The sequence below is a fragment of the Scyliorhinus canicula genome, chromosome 1 (assembly GCF_902713615.1).
Source record: "Scyliorhinus canicula chromosome 1, sScyCan1.1, whole genome shotgun sequence".
Classification (NCBI taxonomy): Eukaryota; Metazoa; Chordata; class Chondrichthyes; order Carcharhiniformes; family Scyliorhinidae; genus Scyliorhinus; species Scyliorhinus canicula.
The window spans coordinates 222141099-222164732 of record NC_052146.1 but is presented as its reverse complement, the minus strand read 5'-3'; the positions used below and the strand labels follow the sequence as shown (position 1 = coordinate 222164732).

Genomic DNA, 23634 nt, shown 5'->3' with positions numbered 1-23634 from the left:
TGAGGGAGGTGGGAAGAGCACACACTCAGACACACAGTGGCTGGCTGTTTGGTCAGCCGGGAGACCTGCTGGAATTCTTTCCGGTCAGTGATAAATCAGCAGACTAAGCTGTGGGGCTGGAATGTAATGTTAAAACTGTCCAAAGGGCAAAAAACCTGGGGGTCAGTGATGTGGCCCATTAATGAGTTAATTGCAGTCTCACAAACAATTTCTGTGCTTTGTTACCAGTAGGAGCGAAATCGGGACTGATACCACCTCTCTAGGTGTACATTTTAATGTCTCTGCCTTTGTAAGCATTCCGGCTCGGGGGATGCAAGGCAGTTCATCTGGTTTTCTGGTTTCATAATTTAAATGCTGTCTGTATGAGGTATGAGATTTCACAAGGCTGAGAGTGGAACTCATTTGTTCTTGCTCTCTCTCTGGTGGAAGCTTCCAGAACATAGGGCTAATTTTGAATCATGTGACATATAACAGCCATCTTTTGGTTCAGTGGCAGTCCGTTTTAAAATAGGTTTGATTTTAAAGAGTTTCCGGTCCCTTTCATGTTTTAGGGGCTTGACACCTTGCTGATGGAACTTGTCTAGCTTTCTTATGTGTCGCTGATGAACAGTCCAGGTCTCACTGCAATATAGAAGCATGGTGATGACGTGATTTTTTGTCAAATACTTGCTGCCATAGTTTGTAGAAGGTTGAGTTGGTGCAGCAAAATCTGGTGCTAGATCTCCTGTCAAGAGTGGCCATTTGAGTAAGTGGTTGCCATGCTGAACATGATCCAAAGTGCCTCTTTCAACATTTCAACATATGTGGGAGGTGGAATATTTAACTGAACAGGTGTGATGAGTTTTGCTTCAGCTACATTAAAGAACCGTTCTGGGTTCTTGTTTGTTGAATTGAAGAAAGCAAGGATGGCTTGCAAGTCTGGCACTTAATGGACAATACACTGAAGTCATCCTCAAACTATAGATCAGCTACATTTATCGTGCTCAGTTTACTTTTGGAATAAACGCGACTCCGGCTAAAGAGTTTTCCACATAGACATTGGAATGGACATTATCAATAGATTGTAATAGTATGAAGCAAGCCTAATAGAATACCTATAGATGAGGTACTGATCCTCTAACTTGCATTCTCCTGATCTGTAGTCTGTTGGTCGTTCTGGGTGAGTGTGCTTAACACTCAATTTGGCTCTGTTTCTTTACTTAGCTCTGGAGTCGCCAGGTATCGTTAAGACACCGCCACAAGCTTCAAGGTGAAGTTCAAAGCAATAAAACCATACACCAATTAGTAAGTCCAAACAACTGAGTTTATTATAATACAATTATAATAACTACCCATGCACACGCTAAAAGGATTAAACTTATTCCTACCGCTAAATAAACTAATACTTATCTCGAAGGAACTGCTGGGTCAGGGAACAAGGCCTCTTGCTCTGCTCTGGTCTGCAGACTTCAGGTTGGTATAAGTTAAAAGGGGTCAGGAGTGTCTATCTCTGGTAGCGATCGTTGTGAGGCACTTACTTGCTGGCGGCTGCTGCCGAACCCTCTCCTCTCTCTCGTTCAAGGTCTTCTTGGCAAAAGCTGGTCGAGGTGCTGGTCCACGGAGGAGTGCTATTCAAAGAGAGAGGATGGCTGGAGGAGAAGGAGGAGGGCTGGATCAGAAGACTGAACCATGTGTGGGACCTGTCTTTTATAGGTCCCAGGGGATCCGCGCCCCTTTGGGCGGACTCCCTTACCTGCTTGCAATAGATAGATAGATAGAGAAATACAGCACAGAACAGGCCCTTCGGCCCACGATGTTGCGCCGAACTTTTGTCCTAGGTTAATCATAGAATTTTGGACAATTTTACATGGCCAATCCACCCAACCTGCACATCTTTGGACTGTGGGAGGAAACCGGAGTACCCGGAGGAAACCCACGCAGTCACGGGGAGGATGTGCAGACTCCACACAGACAGTGACCCAAGTCGAAATCGAACTTGGGACCCTGGAGCTGTGAAGCAATTGTGCTATCCACAATGCTACCGTGCTGCCCTTAAGAAGTTAACCTACACTCCCTTATTCTACCCTAATCCAAGTACCTATCCAATAGCCGCTTGAAGGTCCATAAGTTTTCCGACTCAACTACTACCACAGGCAGTGCATTCCATGCCCCCACTACTCTCTGGGTAAAGAACCTACCTCTGACATCCCCTCTATATCTTCCACCATTTATCTTAAATTTATGTCCCCTTGTAATGGTGTGTTCCACCCGGGGAAAAAGTCTCTGACTGTCTACTCTATCTATTCCCCTGATCATCTTATAAACCTCTATCAAGTCGCCCCTCATCCTTCTCCGTTCCAATGAGAAAAGGCCTAGCACCCTCAACCTTTCCTCGTATGACCTACTCTCCATTCCAGGCAACATCCTGGTAAATCTCCTTTGCACCTTTTCCAAAGCTTCCACATCCTTCCTAAAATGAGGTGACCAGAACTGCACACAGTACTCCAAATGTGGCCTGACCAAGGTTTTGTACAGCTGCATCATCACCTCATGGCTCTTAAATTCAATCCCTCTGCTAATGAACGCTAGCACACCATAGGCCTTCTTCACAGCTCTATCCACTTGAGTGGCAACTTTCAAAGAACTATGAACATAGACCCCAAGATCTCTCTGCTCCTCCACATTGCCAAGAACCCTACCATTAACCCTGTATTCCGCATTCAGATTTGTCCTTCCAAAATGGACAACCTCACACTTGTCAGGGTTAAACTCCATCTGCCAATTCTCAGCCCAGCTCTGCATTCTATCTATGTCTCTTTGAAGCCGACAACAGCCCTCCTCACTATCCACAACTCCACCAATCTTCGTATCATCTGCAAATTTACTGACCCACCCTTCAACTCCCTCATCCAAGTCGTTAATGAAAATCACAAACAGCAGAGGACCCAGAACTGATCCCTGCGGTACGCCACTGATAACTGGGCTCCAGGCTGAATATTTGCCATCCACCACAACTCTTTGTCTTCTATCGGTTAGCCAGTTTGTTATCCAACTTGCCAAATTTCCCACTATCCCATGCCTCCTTACTTTCTGCATAAGCCTACCATGGGGAACCTTATCAAATGCCTTACTGGCATTTGGGTCTCTTCCCAATCGATATGTTTGAATCCCCCCAATACTGAGGCTGTTCCTTAGCTACTGGGCGGGCCTTCAGGCTCTTTGTTTTCGAACCTTGCTGGTGCCTGAGTGTCTGGTATCCCTTACAATGTTGCAGTTGCTTCCCCAATTGTGTCCATTGTCTCTGGAATCGTTCCATTAACATGCTAATTATCCCGGTGATTGCCTCATTAGTATGCGGAATGTTCGTTTCGGTGCTGTCTGCTTTCTTAGCAGACATAATCCACACCTGCTAGGGGCAGCCTGCTGGGGCTGCAAACATTGTCCATTTTATCCTGTATGCTTTGCGTTCCTCCATTTTGTATTCAGGGAATGGCCAACTTCGGTGGCTACAAGTCATGTTTATCCCCTTATCTCCCCAAATGCGGTTACTCATGCCCGTGCACCTTGTGGCCTCCAATACTTTGACAGAGTGGCTATTCTTCATGCGCACCTAAACAGTGGATATCATCAGGGTGTTAGCAGATTATTCAACTGCACAGGTAACCACTTTGTCTCTGGCTTGCTGCATGTCCTTGTATAAGCAGTTACAGATTAATTAAGATGTGGTGGAACTGAGCTTGTGTTTTCCTAATCTGCAACACTGCTTCTGCTTGAATTCCTGGCTTATTCCCAGCCAGCAGTCTCCCAGCTGACCAAACAGCCAGCCAACATCTCTCAACTCCTCAAAGCCTGTTTCATTTCAAAAGCATCTACATGGACTTCAGTAAAGCCTTTGACAAGGTCCATCATGGCAGACTGGCACAAAAGATGAAGTCACACAGGATCAGAGGTGAGCTGGCAAGATGGATACAGAACTGGCTCGGTCATAGAAGACAGATGATAGCGGTGGAAGAGTGCTTTTCGGAATGGAAGGCATTGACTAGTGGTGGTCCTTTGTTGTTTGTAGTATATATAAATTATTTGGAGGAGAATGTAGCTGGTCTGATTAGTAAATTTGCAGATGACACAAAGATTTGTGGAGTTGCAGATAGTGAAGAGGATTATCAGAGGTACAGCAGGATATAGATAGATAGGATATAGATAGACAGCTTTTTGAACAGGAAAGGAATAAAAGATTATGGTGAGTTACGGATAATGTATTAGCATCGATATAGAGGAAAGTGGAGCTGAGTCCACCCGGAGGAAACTTGCACAGTCACGGGGAGGAAGTGCAAACTCCGCACGGACAGTGACCCAAGCCGGGAATCGAACCTGGCCCACTGGAGCTGTGAGGCAGCAGTGCTGACCACCATGCCGTCCATATATTCTTATGTTCTGTAATGGCTAGAGGACATAGATTTAAGGTGCGAGGAGGAAAGTTTAGAGGATATGAGCGAGGCACGTTTTTTACACAAGAGGGCGGTGAGTGCCTGGAACGTGCTGCCGGCAGTGGGAGGTGTTGGAAGCAGATACGATGGCGGCGTTTCAGAGGCATTTTGACGAATACATGAATAAGATGAGAAAGAAGGATAAGGACCCCGGAAGTGCAGAAGGTTTTAGTTTAGACCGGCATCATGATGGGCACAGGCTTAGAGGGCTGAAATTCCTGTTCCTGTGCTTTGCTGTGCTGTTCTTTGTTCTTTAGTCCTTTCAAACATAGTTAGTCTAATTATTTTGGTCCTGTGCTACAATATAGTAAAGTAACACATTTCAATTTGTCATTCAGATTATGATCAGAGATCAACTATTAAGTAAACTCTTAAATTAAAGTAATATATTGCGGATGCTGGAGATCAGAAATAAAAAGCAAAGTACTGGAATAACTCAACAGGCCTGGCAGCATCTGTCGAGGGAGAAACAGTTATTGTTTTTGATTCCAATATAACTATTTTTCAGAACTGCTGTTCTGAAGAAGAAAACATTAACTCTGTTTCCCTCACCACAGATGCTGCGTTTTTCCAGCACTTTGTGTTTTTATTACTTAGTGAACTCTTCTCTGCCAGCGATTGTGTTCTCATAACACGTATCCTCTGGAAAACATCAGCTGCTTGTTTACCCCTTTGTCCAAACCTTAGTATGCTTTAACCTTTCTGAGATCTTGTACCAACTTGCACCAGGCTACAAACTCCAAGATTCCATTGTCACAATCTATGATGCACCCCTCAACTGAGTTCATAAGTTTTGCAATCTTGTGAGTTTTGTTGTGATTCTGTTAGGGACTGTTAATATTTAAAGAACCAATCGGAACACCCAACAATTAACCGACAGAATAACGTCACAGGATTTCACGTTTGGTTCTGGGAAACCATACAAATCTTTTTATCTCTAATAGAGTTTTACGACCCTTATTACCAGAATTTTGTGAGGATAAAAATAAGATGTACTGACTCTACCAAGAGGTCCGGAAATTGATCATCTAGTTTTCGAGTTTTTTCATCATCAACTCCAACCTTGTAAGAAAACACAAGTTAGTTTTTAATTTTAATTGACTCCAAAGCTTGTTTGAGTTGCATTTACTTCAGGATTGCTTATCTGTTTCTCAGTCAGGTGGTCCCATTTTGTACAGTTAACTTTAATTTCTAGAACATATGATTTATAAGCTAGATGTTTGCAACAGTATCCATGCCAACAATACAATGTTGGATAATGAACCAGCCCTCCTGACGAAAGCATTCTGCATTCTGTAGGCTCATCCATAGTCTTTGGAGAGAACATGGAGTTTATTTCAAAACGAGGATCAAAGGTTATCAAAGTAGGCTGTGGTTCTCACATTACTTCTCTGTGGCTGTCAGGCAACACGTCGCTTGGCCCTGCAGTTCTATTTCATTTGATTAGTTTTTAATTTGTTTTTTATTTACATTTCCAGCTGATTTTTAGTCTTTCTAAGCTGTAAAATATTTCTCTTTAACCTTTAATATGAGAGTAAATTAGAATAGGTTATGCAAATTAGCAGTAATGGGAATATTGCTCTTTTTGACCGAGGCTGAGCTATAGATTGCAGAATTTGTTTTCAGATGAGACAAAACTGTGAAATGTAGTAAACAGTGAGGAGGATAATAGATTTCAGGAGGATATGGTCTGGTAAAATAGGCAGGTGCATGTCAGATGAACTTGGATGTAGAAAAGTGTGAATTGATGCATTTTGGAAAGAAGCAAGAGGCAACGCAATATAAATTAAACAGTTCAATTTTAATATGGGTGCAGGAAGAGACCCGAGGTATATACAAACAAATCTTTGAAGGTTGCGTGACAAACGGAAAAGGCTGGTTTACAGTAAAGCATATGGGCTCCAGCACTTCATAAATAGAGGCATTGTGTACAAAACCAATTAAGTTATGCTAAAGCATTATAAATCACTGATTAGGCTTTAACTGGATATTGTGGCACCGCACATCAGGAAGGAGACCAAGGCCGTGGTGAGGGAGCAGAGGAGATTTAATTGAGATGTATCAGGAATGGGAGGCCAGAGAATGTGGGATTACTCTTTGTGAGTAGACTGTTAAGGTGAAATTTAATAGCTGTTTCTCCAGCCTTGAATGGTTTTGATAGTAAATAAGGAGAAACAGTATCCAGTGGCAGGAGGGTCGGTAGCAAAGGGCATAGAATTATGATAAAAGCAAATTACTATGGCTGCTGGAATCTGAAACATTTTGTTTCTATTGCTTCTCGGCATTTTTTCTACGTCAATGAATCACTTCATACACTCTGCATTAAATTTTGTCTGCTCATTTCACTAGTCCATGTCCCCTTGAAATCTGTTGCCATTTCTCCTCACTATTTTATATTTGTGTCATCTGCAAACTCTTAAATTATGCCCTTTATATACAAATCCAGATTGTTAATATATATCCAAAAGAACAGAGGCCCCAACACATCTGGGGGTGGGGAGAGGTTGGTGGGATCACCACTGTATACTTTCTAATAGTCCAAAGAGCAATGTTTCTCCACTACTCTGCTGTCTGTCCTTCAGCAAATTTCATATCCCTGCTGTCACTGCCCCATAATCCTACAAACTATATTGCCAACACAGCACTCATTAGAAGCTTTTTTTATTTTAAATTTTAGTCTTTCTGTCTTTATCCAGGGAACTGCAGTTTTGATGCCTTATCTTTCCCCATTGTGTCTTTTCTAAACCTAAAAGAGGAACCTAGTTCCTCTTTGAAGACTTCATTTGCTGTGTTACTGGCCAATCTTTGATTGCAATCCACCTATGCCCCCAGATCCCTTTACAATTCACTGAAATTAACTTTTCTTCAGTTTCAGTATATTTTTATACTTGACGTTTTGTTGTCTTTTCCACAATTGGACATGATTCAATTTCATATTTGTTGCCTTGGGTGTGGAGCAGAGACCCAAATGGCCTAGACTGCATTTGAACAGGCCATGAAAGGCATTTTCAGATATTTCAAGTAAGAGTTATTATACAGTAAGAGCTTTTATATTGAATACCTGGAAGTTTGCAACGTTAACCTGAATTTGAACAATTTGTTTGGAGTTTGTCTGCTTATCTGAAGCAGTTGAAAATCCAGTAGGGTAAAAGGGCAATTGTTTCCTGGGGCGAAGCTGACGAGATCTATTTTATTCTTTTTCATATCTCAGTACAAAAGCTGTTACTGAAATCATTGAAAAAGGATGAGTAAGTCTCTTGTGACATTGCGATGCGCCTCATTGCTTTGGGCTTTAGTAGTAGAGTTCTGCGCATTTAAGCACACAAAGGGCAAGAACAGAATCTGTTTTCCAAAGGCTGGTCAGCAGTTGTTGCCATTCTTTTTATCTTTTCTAAGTTACTTTGTTGTTTAATGACAAAGTAGTAACTTAGTTATGGTGAGATTCAGATGATGTTACAAATCAGGTATGTGAAATTTAAGGGCTTGATGAGCTTTTCCAGAAAATTAACTGTATTCTCACTGATTTGAAAATTTAAGGAGTAGGGATTGTTTGTTTGCAGTGCTACCTTTTGGTATAATTAGAATATCTATCACAATGCTTAGCTCTTCATTGGTTAGTCCCGACTCTGAACCCAATTACTACAAAGTCCTTTATCATAGGAATTTTGTTCACTGCCCCAAAAATTTACACTGTGTTGTGTGCCCTACTAGAAACCAGTTTTAATTTTTTTATTTATATTTTTAACAGCTGTCCATTCCTATCAGTTACCATCACACCTGTGATACCAGCGATAGCAGGAGTTTTGTTCTTTTTTGTGATGGGGACGTTGCTCCGTACAAGCTTCAGTGATCCAGGAGTTCTACCTCGTGCTACGCAAGATGAAGCAGCAGACCTGGAAAGACAGATAGGTAACAGTGAAGGACAGTCTCTCTCCGACTTTACTATTCTCACTTTCTCTAACAAAGTTCATCTTTCAAAACTTGAGCATTTTGTTAGGAGCGTAGAGTTGTGGAAAACGCTGGCTCCTTGATACCCAGTAAGAAGTCTTACAACACCAGGTTAAAGTCCAACATGATTGTTTCAAATGCTAGCTTTGGGTGCACTGCTCCTTCCTCAGGTGAATCACCTGAGGAAGGAGCAGTGCTCCGAAAGCTAGTGTTTGAAACAAACATGTTGGACATTAAACTGGTGTTGTAAGACTTCTAACTGTGCTCACCCCAGTCCAACGCCGGCATCTCCACTTCCTTGATACCCGGCATGTCACAGCATGGTTTTCTTAGTTCCATGTTTAAATGTCACTGAAGCACAATTCAAAATTGTTGTTGTACACTGTTGGAATCAGTGATAGTGAACAAGAGAAAATATTTGGTTGTAAGTATCCTCCCACACGAAAGAGTTAGTAATATATTGCACCCCCACTATAGTAAAAGATATTTCACCCCCAATAAAGTGAAAGATGAAGTGAAAACTTGGGCTTCATTATGTCTGCAGCAGTAAAATCTTATGAGGTAAGCGGTACATTTAAGGTACGTTGAACATCTGAGATTTTCATTTTGTCAGTGAACAATAATTTACATTAAAGATATATTGCTGATTACCAAAGCTGCATTATTCTGTGACGGTCATATTTCTACCAAAAAAATTGCATACACAACACCTTTTAGTGGAAATAAACCTTTTTTATTCCTTTCATGAAATTTATATTTATAATCTTTTAACATTACTTTCAGGTGTCTGTATATTTTTGAATATGATTTTTTAAAAGTCACAAATAAAGCTTTTATTCTGTGCATTGATAATCATTCACAAGTGCTGATGTATATGCGGTTGATAACTTTTTTACGGAAGCAAATGCTACATGGTGGCAGCCTTGCTTAAAGAAATTGCACCTATTCCATAATTCTAAATTAGTGTGTATCCCTGTTTTTTATGCTTAATTGACAATTTCATTAACTTGGGGGATGCTGTCTTCAATGAAAGGTCATCTAGATAGACCATAAGACATAGGAGCAGAATTAGGCCATTTGGCCCATCGAGTCTGCTCCGCCATTCAATCATGGCTGATATTTTTTCATCCCCATTCCCCTGCCTTCTCCCCATAACTCCTGATCCCCTTATTAATCAAGAACCTATCTCTCTCTGTCTTAAAGACACGCTGAATTGGCCCCACAGCCTTCTGCGGCAAAGAGTTCCACAGATTCATCACCCTCTGGCTGAAGAAATTCCTCCTCATCTCTGTTTTAAAGGATTGTCCCTTTAGTCTGAGATGGTGTCCTCTGGTTCTAGTTTTTCCTACAAGTGGAAACATCCTCTCCGCGTCCACTCTATCCAGGCCTCCGCAGTATCTTGTAAGTTTCAATAAGATCCCCTCTCATCCTTCTAAACTCCTCAACAAGTACAGACCCAGAGTCCTCAAACGTTCCTCACACGACAAGTTCTTTATTCCAGGGATCAGGGATCATTCTTGTGAACTGATTGTTTGACTATCATAGAGAACCATTTGAATTGACTGCCCTTGTGAATTCATTATCTAAATCCAAAGTAGTTGTATATAGCAGAATCAGATTTCTTCAACTTCTGGGGAGAACCTCCGATTCGTAGCCCTTTCCAAACTGGCAGAAGTCCAGAACAGATTCTACCTTCTTACTCATCATGAAAACCTGTGCCTGCACTTTGTCAGTGGTCACGAGACAGCAGTCAGGAATGAGAATGTTAGTTTTCTTCATCTTCACCCAAAGTAATTTAGGCCAGTTGTAGTGTGACCCATTGTTGACCTTCAACTTAGATTTCAGCACATTGATGCAGAGATCAAAATGTGGGTGAGGAATGATTAGAATCCTGTATTCCTATCAGTCTGAACTGATGTCATGTGAAAATAAAATGCGGCAGAGTGCTACAGGAGTAATCATGTAAATTTTTCACTGGAAGAAAAAAAACATTTTCCACTTAAAACCATACATTTTTTCATTTATAGGCACAGATTATAAACTTCAGAGTGAAGTGTGTAAACGCTGGGGTAGCACGGTGGCCGAGGACCCAGGTTTGATTCCAGCCCCAGGTCACTGTCCGTGTGGAGTTTACACATTCTCCCCATGTTTGCATGGGTCTCACCCCCATAAACCCAAAGGTGTGCAGCGTAGGTAGATTGGCCATCCTAAAATAATATAATAATAATTGCTTATTGTCACAAGTAGGCTTCAATGAAGTTAATGTGAAAAGCCCCTTAGTTCCCCTTAATTGGAAAAAAATGAATTGGGTACTCTAAATTTATATTTATAAAAATTTAAAACAGAAGAAGTGTGTCAACGCTTTTCGTGGATCTATTCAAAAGTGAGCAATCTCACCAGGGCAGTGATGTAGCTCAACATATTGTCATAGGAGTAAGACAAGTACTGTACTTCTGTCATGTGATTTGCTCATGATCTTAACCATGCTATTGCAGTGTCAATGTAGTAAAACTTTTCAGCGTGTATCACTTGAATGTTAACCAAATGTTGACATTGAGCCACATAAGCCAGTATGGAACCATAGACAAATTACGGTGCAGAACAAAGCCAAAAAAGAAACTATCTGCTCATTTTAATCCCACCTTCCAGCAACTGGTCCACAGCTTTGTGGGTTGCAGCACTTCAGCTGCAGATATAGATCCTTTTTCAAAAATATGGACAGACAACCAAAAACCAAGTTTATGGAGGGTTCAAGGTGGGAGGCTGGCCAGGAGGGCCAGTGGATAGTTACGTTTAGAGGTAACAAAGACATGGATAAAGGTGTCAGTTATGGAAGAGCTGGGACAAGGGTGGAGATGGACGTTGTTATGGAGGTAGAGGTCTGCAGTTTTTGTGAGGTGAGGATACAAGCTGAACGCAGGTCTCTAGGACAACAAGGTTTTTAACAATCTGTTTCATGGTGGGGTCAATAGGCAATGAATTGTGACAGGCCTGAAGACAATGCCTTTACTGTCCCAGTATTTATTCAGAGAAAATTGCTGCTCATTCAATACAGGATATCAAGCAAGCACCATGTTTAATGTCGTGGGTGGAGGGGTCAGGAGAGTTAATGCTGGATGTTGTCGTTACCCATGTGGAAGCTGTTAATGTTTTTGCAGATAATGGTGAGAAGCTGTTTTCACAGGCAAGAATGTCAGTAAAAATTTGGTGGATGGGCTGGTGGGAGCTGAGGCTATTTTTACACAACAACGTGTATTTTTATAGTGCCTGTAATGTATTAAACAGAAACATCATGAAGCAAGAAACAAAATATATATTTTTTTTAGTTTAGCGTGCCCAATTCATTTTTCCAAATAAGGGACAATTTACAGTGACCAATCCACCTACCCGGCACATCTTTTGGGTTGTGGGGGCGAAACCCACACAAACACGGGGAGAATGTTCAAACTACACACAGACAGTGCCCCAGAGCCGGGATCGAACCTGGGATCTCGGCGCGTGAGGCGGCAGTGTTAACCACTGCACCACCATGCTGCCCGATGAAGCAAAATATGACACCAAGTCACATGAGATCTTAGAGCAGGTAATCTAAAGCTTGGTCAAAGAGGTGGGTTGTAAGGAGTGTCTTAAAGGGGGCTAGGGAGGTGGAAGGTTTAGGAACAAAATTTTGGAACTTAAGGCTCAGGCAGCCGAAGGCACAGAATTGAGAATGCACATGAAGTCAAAATTAGAGTGGTGCAGATATCTCAGAAGGCTGTGGGGCTGGTGGACATTATAGAGATTGGGAAAGGTGAGGTCATGGAATGATTTGCAAACCAGGGTGAGAATTTTAACTTTGAGGTGTTGCCATACAAACGCACAAGAACACGGTGGCACAGTGGTTAGCATTGCTGCCTCACGGCACCGAGGTCCCAGGTTCGATCCTGGCCTCAGGCCACTGTCCGTGTGGGGTTTACACATAGTGGGTGGCACGGTAGCATAGTGGTTAGCACTGTTGCTTCACAGTGCCAGAGTCCCAGGTCCTATTCCTGGCTTGGGTCACTGTTTGCGCGGAGTCTGCACGTTCTCCCCGTGTCTGCGTGGGTTCCCTCCGGGTGCTCCCGTTTCCTCCTACAAGTCCCGAAAGACGTGCTGTTAGGTGAATTGGACATTCTGAATTCTTCCTCTGTGTACCCGGACAGGCGCCAGAATGTGGCGACTAGGGGATTTTCGCAGTAACTTCATTGCAGTTAATGTAAGCCTACTTGTGACAATAATAAATATTATTATTATTATTATTATCTACTGCACTTCTTCCGATTCCAACCAGAACTAATCCATTCCCTAATTTCCATTTCCCTATCTCCATTTTCTGCCACCACTGACCTGAAATTTGAAACTACTAATGGTCTCTAGCTTTCAACCACAACCTTTATACCTTCACTTTGATCCCCTTCCTTAGACACAAACTGACGGTCCATAAATTCGCTATGTTGTCTGCTGACTTCATACCCCTGTCTTCAGGTGCTTTTCTCCAGTTCTCGAGATACTCAGTCGTAGCCTTATCATCTTGACCGTATAGCATAATGTCATCTGCAAGCATCATTGATCAGAGCACTTCCCATCTCAGTTGCTCAGTTGGAATATCCATGACAATCAGGGAGAGGAAATAGCTTGTAATCCTTGGTGAAATCCAACTTTAGCTTCAAAAACTCCCACTCTCACCCACATTGCTTTACTCTTACTGGCACTTCTTGTACATGTATTTGTTGTACATAATTCTCAGGGATTTCACAAATTCCAACACATTTCCTGAATTCTTTCTTAGGCACTCAGTAATTTAAAAACAAATTTAAAGTACCCAATTCATTTCTTTTCCAATTAAAGGGCAATTTAGCATGACCAATCCACCTACCCTGCACATCTTTGGACTGGGGGGGTAAGACCCTTGCAGATACGGGGAGAATGTGCAAACTCCAGACGGACAGTGACCCAGGGCTGGGATTGAACCTGGGTGCACGGCACTGTGATTTAGGCACTCAGTCATAAAGACTTGGGATCAAGTCATTTCTGGATTTTGGAATTTCCTGGATTGTAGCCCAATCACGTGTGTGAAATGAAAAACAGCGTAGATATAAATATTTAACTGAAACATAAAATTAGTGATAAATCATAAAACAGTAATAAAATTGTTTTGCTGATCTTAAAATGTATATCTTCCATGTTTCCACTCCTAAATCACTGTACTGAAATGCAGCTTGGGACTGGTAAAAATATTGCCAGAGAACTGATGTTTTGGAAAATAGACTGCCGGATTGGAGAGGTTACAGCATATTTTGAGGAAATTTCCACACATCCAGTACTGGATGTCAGAAAAGATACAATGGATGGATCGAGACAGCAGCTAAATATCATCAGCATGCATGTACAGATTGACATTCTTTTGGATGATGTCGCCAAGAGGTAATATGTAGCTGAGGATTAGGAGGGATTCATAAGTAAATCCTTGGCGGCACGGTAGCACAGTGGTTAGCACTGTTGCATCACAGCTCCAGGGTCACAGGTTCAATTCCAGCTTGGGTCACTGACTGTGAGTTTGCACATTCTCCCCGTGTTTGTGTGGGTTTTCTCCGGTCACTCCGGTTTCCTTCCACAATCCAAAGATGTGGCCGTGCTAAATTGCCCTTAGTGTCCAAAAAGTTAGGTGGGGTTACTGAAGTCCGGGGATAGGGTGGAGGTGTGTGCTTAATTAGGGTGCTCTTTCCAAGGTCCGGTGCAGACTCGATGGGCTGAATGGCCTCCTTTTGCACTGTAAATTCTATGATTGGAAGACATCAGAAGTAACAACGCAGGAGCAGGAGAAGAAACCATTGCAGATGATTCTCATGCAATGATATGTTGTGCTCTGGAAAGCATTGCATGAAAGAGTGAAAAGCAGATTAAGTAATAACTTCTAAAAGGAAATTGGATTTTTATTTCAGAAGGAAACATTCATTTGCTTATAGGAAACCAGCAAGTACGATTAATTGGATGTTTATTTTTCAGAGCTGTTGGACCGCACCACCTCCTTCTGTGCTGCTTATAATTCTTTTCAATCTCCTTTTCTACCTACTATTAACGCAGTGACGGTCTGCTCCCTTGATCTTTGATGTGGAGATGCCAGCGTTGGACTGGGGTGAGCACAGCAAGAAGTCTTACAACACCAGGTTAAAGTCCAACAGGTTTGTTTCAAACACGAGCTTTCGGAGCGCAGCCTGTTGGACTTTAACCTGGTGTTGTAAGACTTCTTACTGTCCCTTGATCTTTGTCAGTTGTTTTCTTGGTGTAACACATGAGTAACACTTGTATGACCTGTCCATTGTTTTCTTTTCACTTTCTATTGCAATACAGAGGGCTGACGGATAATATTTCAGAATCTGACCTCTTCTTGATCTTTAAATATAGCAGGTTGTACTTTTAGTCAGAAATGTACATATGCTTCCCAGCATATTGGGACATAGCAAGCTGGTTAGCTTCTGAAAAGGGGATGCTGAGCAGCCAAATTTAAAGACTTTGGTACAGCACATTGGTACAATAGCTGCATCACTGAACCATGAATTCTTACCTTTATCATTCAGAAAGAGATATATGAATAGAGTTATATGCTGGGTTATGATATTCCGTGATGTAAGGATTAAAGCAGCAATCTGAATGTTTTTTTGTACTAGCCAAAGGACAGATTTTTCAAAAAGTTGTGATTTGAAATTGTTACTTTTAGTATTTTATTTTGTGATTGTCATAGAGTAATGTGTGACTTCACATGCAGTGAGCTTGATATACTTCCAGCTGCATGTTAGCAAAGTGATTACCAATTACCATTTTGATTGGGGTTTTGCATTTAAGCCGTAAGTACATGAAAGAGCTCAGCTTGTTCTGACCAAATATTAACTTCTTCCACTTATAATGTGCATGAGAGAGCAGAATTTGAAATTACTAAATAAAGAGAATGGAAGAGAGAGAGAGAAATTGGATTTATTTAGTGCAATTCATCACTTTGAATGTCCTAAAGTGTTTTACAGTCAATTAAATACTTTTGAGGGAGCTTAACTAGATTCAGTGGCAGAAGGAGGAGCATCACAGTGGCAGAGTGATTAGCATGCTGTCTCACAGTGTCAGGGGTTCAATTCCACACTTGGGTGGCTGCCTGTGTGGAGTTTGCAAATTCTCCCCATGTCTGCGTGGGTTTCCTCCGGGTGCTCCGCTTTCCTCCCACATCCAAAGATGTGCAGGATAGGTGGATTGGTAGTGCTAAATTGCCCCTCAGCGTCCAAAGGTTAGATGGGTTTATAGGGATAGGATGGGGGAGTGGGCCTAGGTAGGGAGCTCTTTCGGAGTATTGGTGCACACTCAATGGGCCGAATGGCCTCCTGTGGTGTAGGGATTTTACGCTGATTCTCTGATTTGACTTGAATGCTTTACTACCATTTAAGAAGGTGGAAAAACTGTTCAAGATAAAAACATATCCATAATATCAAAGAGACATTTTGAGATAAACTAGGAGCACAAATATATGATTGTTACCAATAAATCCAATAAGGAAATCTGGAAAACACATCTTTACTCAGCGAGTGCAGAGAATGGGAAACTCGCTACCCAACGTGGAGTGTATAGCGTAGATGCATTTAAGAGGAACTGAGATAAATACATGAGGTAGAAGGATATATTGCTTGCATGTGAAGAAGCAAGGTAGGAAGAAGCTCATGTGGAGCATAAATACAACTTTAAATCAGTTCTTTCTGTGCTGTAAAATTATGTCATTTGTTTAACTACTGTGAAACTGCATAAAATTTCTTGTGGAAATATTTGACTTAGTCTTGCAACTATCAGCTTATCGAACCATTAGTCTTTTATTGAGATTTATTTTGTTTGTTAGGTTGTAAATGAAAACTATTCTCACTCCCTTGTAGCTACTTAGCTACTCTGTTGCCTAAATAGATGCCAGAAATATTAATAACAAGCAGTAGCCAAGGATAGCAAGGTAGAAAGCATGAAAATAGATATATAGAGAAGATTAAGGTGTCACACATATATAACTGTGCTCAGTTTATGAATTGGTCTGGACGTCAGACCTGGTGTTTCATTGAATTTACATCAATATGCTTTATGCAAGTGGCTTCATATTTGTCCTTGTGCATAAATTTGAATATTTTCTTTATCGTGTATGATTTCCTCTTGTCTGAACATGGAAGCCGGGTGCACAAATCTTGTTTTTTAAAAAAGCAATGGGCACAAACCAGATAAACAGTACATGATTAATACTGTAGTCTTGCACTTAAAATCCATCTGCATGCAAAAATTAGCTTTTTGACAATGTACTATTTTGTTGAAAGCAGTAGGAACATGTGTTTATTTGTGAGATGGTTTCCTTCTTTTCAACAATCAATCTTTCTTTAAAGGATCCTTCATTGAGCAATATAGGAATGCGATTCTCCCAAAAATTTGTTGTGGGTTTTTCAGGAAGAACCCACCGCTATTCAATGACACGTAATCACTTTTTTGGGCCCTGGGGAGTTTCCCACCGGATAAGCCCACACTTATAATTTTGTTTCGCACTGAGGAGCTGAACTCCGAGATCGGGCTGCCATTTTGAAACGGTGCCCTGATCCCTTGGGTCCCCCATACACCCCCCTCCAAAAAAAATGGAAACTACCCCCCCCTCCCCTCAAGTGAGCACACCCTGCTATGGGGTCCCTCAGGGGGGGGGGGGGGGGGGGGGGGTTCTCTTCCGGTCCCCCTAAGCCACCTTACAGCACCTCCTCTCTGCTAGGACCCCCACTCATCATCCTTCGAAACTCCCGGAGGCTCCTACTTAACTGCCCTGCACTCCCCAACCTCCTGACCCTGGCAGTGCCACCCTGATACTCGGGCACCCTTACACTGGCACCTTGCAGTGCTCCTGCTGGCTTGGAAGTGCCATCTGGGCAACTTGACAGTGGCAAGGTGCCAGTCTGAGTGCCAAGATGCCCACATTCCAGGGGGAGGGCCAGAGGGCCACCTGCACTTAGCCTGACCGCCCTGGGTTTACGACCTACTTCCGCGAGAGTCATTCAGTCCCGTCCATTTGGGGCGGAACTCCAACGTCTCGCGGGATTCTGGTAAATCTCGCGAGGCTGTCGGGAGGCTCACTGGAAGGCTTTCCCGGGATTCTCCAGCTTCGTTGTGCTCTCACTCGAGCGCAGCGCGGCCAGAGATTCACTCCCAAAGTAGCTCAAATAATGTTTGGTAAAGAAAATGTCCTGAGGTAACAACAGCAAAAAAATCTCCTTGGAACATATTTGTGGTTAATATTTATCTTTCTATATTTAATCTGTTTTCAGACAAGTTGCACGAATAAGATCCAGTTCCGTTGAATTTTTGGTCAAGTACCATTGTCACAGCACTGCCTTGGCTCAGTTTGTAATATTTGCAGCTTAAATCTAGATGACAGAAATTTAAGTCCCATTCCAGAACTAGAGCTAGGCTTCATTATGGTTTCAAGTAAGTATGGGTTGTTGAAGGTGCTAGAAATGTTAACCTGGGCGGCATGTGGCACAGTGGTTAGTAATGGGACTGCGGCACTGAGGACCCGGTTTCGAATCTCAGCCCTGGGTCACTGTCTGTGTGGAGTTTACACATTCTCCCCATGTCTGCGTGGGCTTCACCCCCACAACCCAAAGTTGTACAGGTTAGTTGGATTGGCCACACAAAATTGCCCCTTAAATTGGAAAAAATAAATAATTGGGTACTCTAAATTTATAAACAATAAAAAAAATGTTAAATGGGGAATCTATCGTCTTCAGATCATATAGGATTGAAGAGATCCTGTATCATTATTTGAATTAGATTTAGAGGTTGATCTGGAGTCTTGGCCAACAATCCTGCCTTTGACCACATCACAAAAATTCAAATAGCTGTGTATTCATGTCTCCTGGTGCTTGTGTCGATTGACTTCCATGTTTGTATTTTTGAAAATAAGTAACCTTTTTTCAAAAGTAGTTAATTGGTTATGAAATGATTTCAGAAATCCTATTGGCATCATCCTGTATTACAGGAATGCAAATCTTTCATTGCTCTGGTATGGTGAAAAACAGTAGGGTTGATTTCCATCATTTTAATCTTCAGCCAGAATGTGCTTTTTTTTTCAATACCTGGAGTAGATAGTGATAGGAAACAGCACTGGTGTCAACCAAGAATGTTTGGTTGGTGGTTGCACTCCCATCTTGAGAATTAGAAGATGTGGGTTCAAACTTATTTGTTCTTTGTTCCAAATTCAGGTCCTCCTCTCTGCCCCCCTCTCAATTTTTCCTTACGTTGGCATTAACTTTGAATGACCTTACAAACTCTTTACAACTCTGCAGTCATTGAAGCAATGTTAAAATGGCCAGCAACAAACTCCTATTCTTCAGGCTGGTTCATTTGTCAAAGTATATTACCGTAGATTGATTAACTGGCTCGAGTGATAATTGCCCAACTTGTCAAATTCTCTGCTGGCTGAGTTTATAAGATTATTCTACAGTTGAAAACTGAGAATGAAAAGGACTAAATATTCTATCTACCATTGTATCCACTAGATGACTCCATCGATTTCAATTAATGAAATAATCTCATTAATACCTACTGAGATTTCTAACAGTTTCGCTATTCTGTTGCAGTGTGATTCTGCCCTCTTAATTTGTGAAACTGCAGCTACATTAAGCTTGTGGCATTGGATATTTTAACAATTTGACTTGCAGCAGAAAATGAAAGATGGCACTTTTTTGCAGTCAGAAATTATGGCACTTGAGATATATGCCTCAAGAATTTAAGCACGAGGATAACTGATAATTTCAATTCATCAACCACATTGGGAAGAATCAAGCATCTTCAGGAAAGATATGACCATTATTTCAGAGAAAATTTAGCAAACAGTTTATAGGTTTAACATGAAACAACACTACTGGCAATGTGGTAAGCTTGTAGTCACGTTCAGCACCTGGAAGCAGGCTGGAGGCCTGGGTCCATGCTTAGTTGGCAAGAGCTTGCTGTTGGCTAGCTGACATTGGACTATGGCCTAGCTGAAGTAGGGTCCATAATTGAAGATTAGAGAAGTGCCTGGGTTAATCAATAACAGCATTGATTTATTCGAGGCAAGCTGTGTTTGACCAGTTTAATGTTTTTTAAAGAATTGGGCTGACGTTGGGAATGTGGTTTTTCTATTCTGTAATCTCCCCACAAGTGTTGTTCCATAGCATACGAGGAAATGTAGCAGCATGGATTTGAAGTTGAACAGGAGACAAGTTGGATTAAGGTATGTTGCTTGGGCTGGAGAAAAGATGGATGCAATATACCACAGAAGTCAGTGTTAGGTTCACGTTTTGTTTTCAATATGTATAAATGGTTGAACTTTTCATGGAATACACAGTTTTTCTGATTATTCTCATGACACTAGAAATTGATAAACCGGAAGAAGGAAGATGTAGAATTTGGAAAGACCAACAATAAGAGATGCAAGTTCATATAGATAAGTGACAGTGCTCATAAATGTGCCGGAGACCAAATATTTTCCAACATTTTGTTGTTGAAGTGTGGTTAATAAAACTGCCTCAGATCCATTTCCTATCTGATCACTAATGTCAGTGAAAAAGTATACTTTTTTCGTCCGTTAGTTTAGACTGGATTCAAACTTAGTTCCCAGAAGTGAGCTTACAGTAGCTAACTAATTGTTCTGTCAAGTTTAACAAAATAAAAATGTATTTCATAAATAGTCTAATACACAACTATTTCTAGAATTCCCTCTGGCTAACCCATGTTTTCCACTAATGTGGTCATTCTGAGGATATCTCCAAACATCATGGGTTATGTTTCCAGTTATTTCAACAAGTCACAAGGAGTTGACAAAATAGTTCTTTGTCATTTCTCAATACATGGTTTATCTGAAATGAACGATGACCTGCCATATAAACGTCTTTAAAACGAAGACACTTTTAAAAAGAAATTTAGGGTATCCAATTCATTTTTTCCAATTAAGAGGTAATTTAACGTAGCCAATTCACCTACCCTGCACATCTTTGGGTTGTGGGGGCGAAACCCACACACACACGGGGAGAATGTGCAAACTCCACATGGGCAGTGACCCAGAGCCGGGATCGAACCTGGGGCCTCAGTGCCGTGAGGCAGCCGTGCTAACCACTTGTGCCACCGTGTTTCCCAGAAGACACATTTTAAATAAAATAACTTACTAATTTTTTTAAAAAATGTCCCTTGCACATGTTCTTTAGGTTTAGCACAATGATAAAGAACTGGCTTTTAAAGCAGACCAAGGCAGGCCAGCAGAACGGTTCAATTCCCCTACCAGCCTGCCCGAATAGGTGCCGGAATGTGGCGACTAGGGGCTTTTCACAGTAACTTCATTTGAAGCCTACTTGTGACAATAAGCGATTTTCATTTCAATGTAAGGTTTAAATGTTACATTTAGAGGGAGATAGAAAAATATTTAGAATCTATTTCAGTATATATTCCAGCATATGTTCAAAAAGGTTATCTGTGACCTCCCTTTCTTAGTTTATTATTTACATACGGTCTGTCTAAGCAATTTTGTCTTTGACTGAAAATCATACGGTGCAGAGACTGTGGATATATTAATAAATGACAGTTAAATCACAGCAGAAATATAATTTACATATAATTTAGCCTGGATCTTTGAAAATGCTGTTCCAGTATATAGAATTGCTCTCTTTTTAGCTGACAGTGTAACTTGCACAACTTTAACGCAGCTTGGAAGGCCATTTGACCTATCTTAGCTTAGCCATCCAAAATATCCAATGGTTCGCTATCACAGCATTCAGCTGCTTATGAGTAATTCTAGATTTTTAATCTCCATTAACTATCCAGTCCCCTTTATGGCTGTGTGAAGCAGAACTTTTTCCTTTCATTATTTTGAACCTGTGTACCTTTCACAGGAATATAGGAACAGGAGTAGGCCATTCAGCTTGTTGAACCTGCTCTGCCATTCAGTACAATCATGGCTGATTATTCACATCAATGTTTTTTACCCACGCTATCCCCATACCCTGTTATATTGCCATTTAGAAATCTGCCAATCTCTACTTTAAAGATCCTCAATGACTGACCTTCCACAGCCCTCTGGGGTAGAGAGTTCTGAAGATTTACAACCGTCTGAGTAAAAACATTCTCTTCAAACGAACATACGAATTAGGAGCAGGAGTAGGTCAATCGTCCCTTCCACTCTGCTCTAACATTAAATATGATGGCTGATCGAACTACAACCTCCTGCCTATCCCAATAACCTTTCGCCACCTTGTTTATCAAGAGTCTACCTACATCTGCATTGAAAACATTCAAAGACTCTGCTTCCTTGCTGTCGTTTGAGGAAGAGAGTTCCAAAGGCTCACTTCCTTCTGAGAGAAAAAATGTTTTATCATCTCTAAAATAGGCGACCCCTTATTTTTAAACAGTGACCCTAGTTCTAGACTGTCCCACATGGGAATGCATCATCTCCACATCCACCCAGTCCAGATGCCTCAGGATCTTGTATGTTTCGACCAAGACACCTCTTACTCTTCTAAACCCCAGTGGATATGAGCCTAGCCTGTGAAACATTTGCTCATAAGACACCTGCCCATTGTTATTAGTCTACTAAAACTTCTCCGAATTGCTTCTAATCCAACCTTAAATAAGGAGACCAATACTGTACACAGTACTCCAGATGTGGTAGGGGGTACAGAGGTTTTCTTAAATCGCAGGACATTAGAAAGTGTTGATGTATAAAGGGTCCTCGGTGTCCTCATCAATTAGTCATTGAAGGCTAATATGCAGGTGCAGCAAGCAATTAAGAAAAGAGTGAGTGTGTGTGTACGTTTGGTGTAATTTATTACTTCCTCATTTATCACTCCGTAGGTTAGGTCGTACCTGTGGAGGAAAACTATTAATAGTGTTATAGACAGAAGAGTAAAGGGAAAAAACACATCTCGTTTATTCTCTCAATGTCTGGAAGCAGATGTTTTTTTTGTTTTAAAAATAGGTTATGGTGCTTATTTCAAAAACACTTTGTTTTTGTAGTCAATTTTTCAAAATGACTCGCAGCAAGCTCCTCCTGGATTACATCAGAAGTTTAATTTATTCACACATTCAAACCCAGGGGTGAGATGATCGCAACTTCACCCACACAAGTATACTGTAAGAGGATAGAAAAGAGACATTTTACAATATAAAAAGGTTCACGTGATTTCCAGAGTCCAGAAAGTCTAAATCCAGAGGGGGGATTTATAAGTTCATAAGATATAGGAGCAAAATTGGACTATTTGGTCCATCGAGCCGCTCCGCCATTCGATCATGCTGATCTCATCCTGGCCTTAACTCCACTGTCCTGCCTGTTCTCCATGACCTTCAACCGGTTATCAATTAAAAATCTGTCTAACTCCTCAAATTTACTCACTGTCCCAGTATTCACGTACTCTGGGGTAGTGAATTCACAGATTCACAACCCTTTGGGAGAATTTTCAGCTTTCCTGCCCACTCTACTCAGGGCAAATCAGTCCTCGTGCCTGTGTAATTTCCTTTGTTTAATTCCAGAACGTATTTATAAAACTACACTTTCTCGCCCCCAAACTGAATTTTTAAAAAATATATTACTTCATCAGAGTGACAAAGCATGAGCTGTGTGGACAGGGGCAACACCCGAATCCCGCTCCTTGCCTGTTCCAACATCCAATTCACATTGAATCCAATTCATGGTCCATAAGACATCGGAGCAGAATTAGGCCACTTGGCCCAGTGAGTCTGGTCCACCATTCAATCATGGCTGATTTTTTTCTCATTCCCATTCTCCTGCCTTCTCCCCATAACCCCTGATCCCCTCATTGATCAAAAACCTATATATCTCTGTCTTAAAGACGCTCAGTGATTTGGCCTCCACTGCCTTGTGCGGCAATGAGTTCCACAGGTTCACCACCCTCTGGCTGAAGAAATCCCTCCTCACCTCTGTTTTAAAGGATCGTTCCTTTAGTCTGAGATTATCCTCTGCTTCTAGTTTTTCCTACAAGTGGAAACATCCTCTCCATGTCCAGGCCACTCTGTCCAGGACACGCAATATTCTGTAAGTTTCAATAAGATCCCCCTCTCATCCTTCTAAACTCCAACCAGTACAGACCCAAAGTCCTCAACTGTCCCTCATACAACAAGCTCTTTATTCCAGGGATCATTCTTGTGAACCTCCTCTGGACCT

The 23634-nt window shown here is 41.5% G+C and overlaps 1 protein-coding gene across 2 annotated transcripts in view; it reads left to right on the top strand.

The window, feature by feature from the left end:
- The window catches only part of zdhhc14 (zinc finger DHHC-type palmitoyltransferase 14), a 191908-nt gene that overhangs the window by 64495 nt on the left and 103779 nt on the right, over positions 1-23634 (top strand). For both annotated transcript variants that reach the window (XM_038808323.1, XM_038808317.1), the window contains exon 2: positions 8215-8375. In XM_038808323.1, the coding sequence (XP_038664251.1) occupies positions 8215-8375 (161 nt within the window). The remainder of the gene's footprint in view (positions 1-8214; positions 8376-23634) is intronic.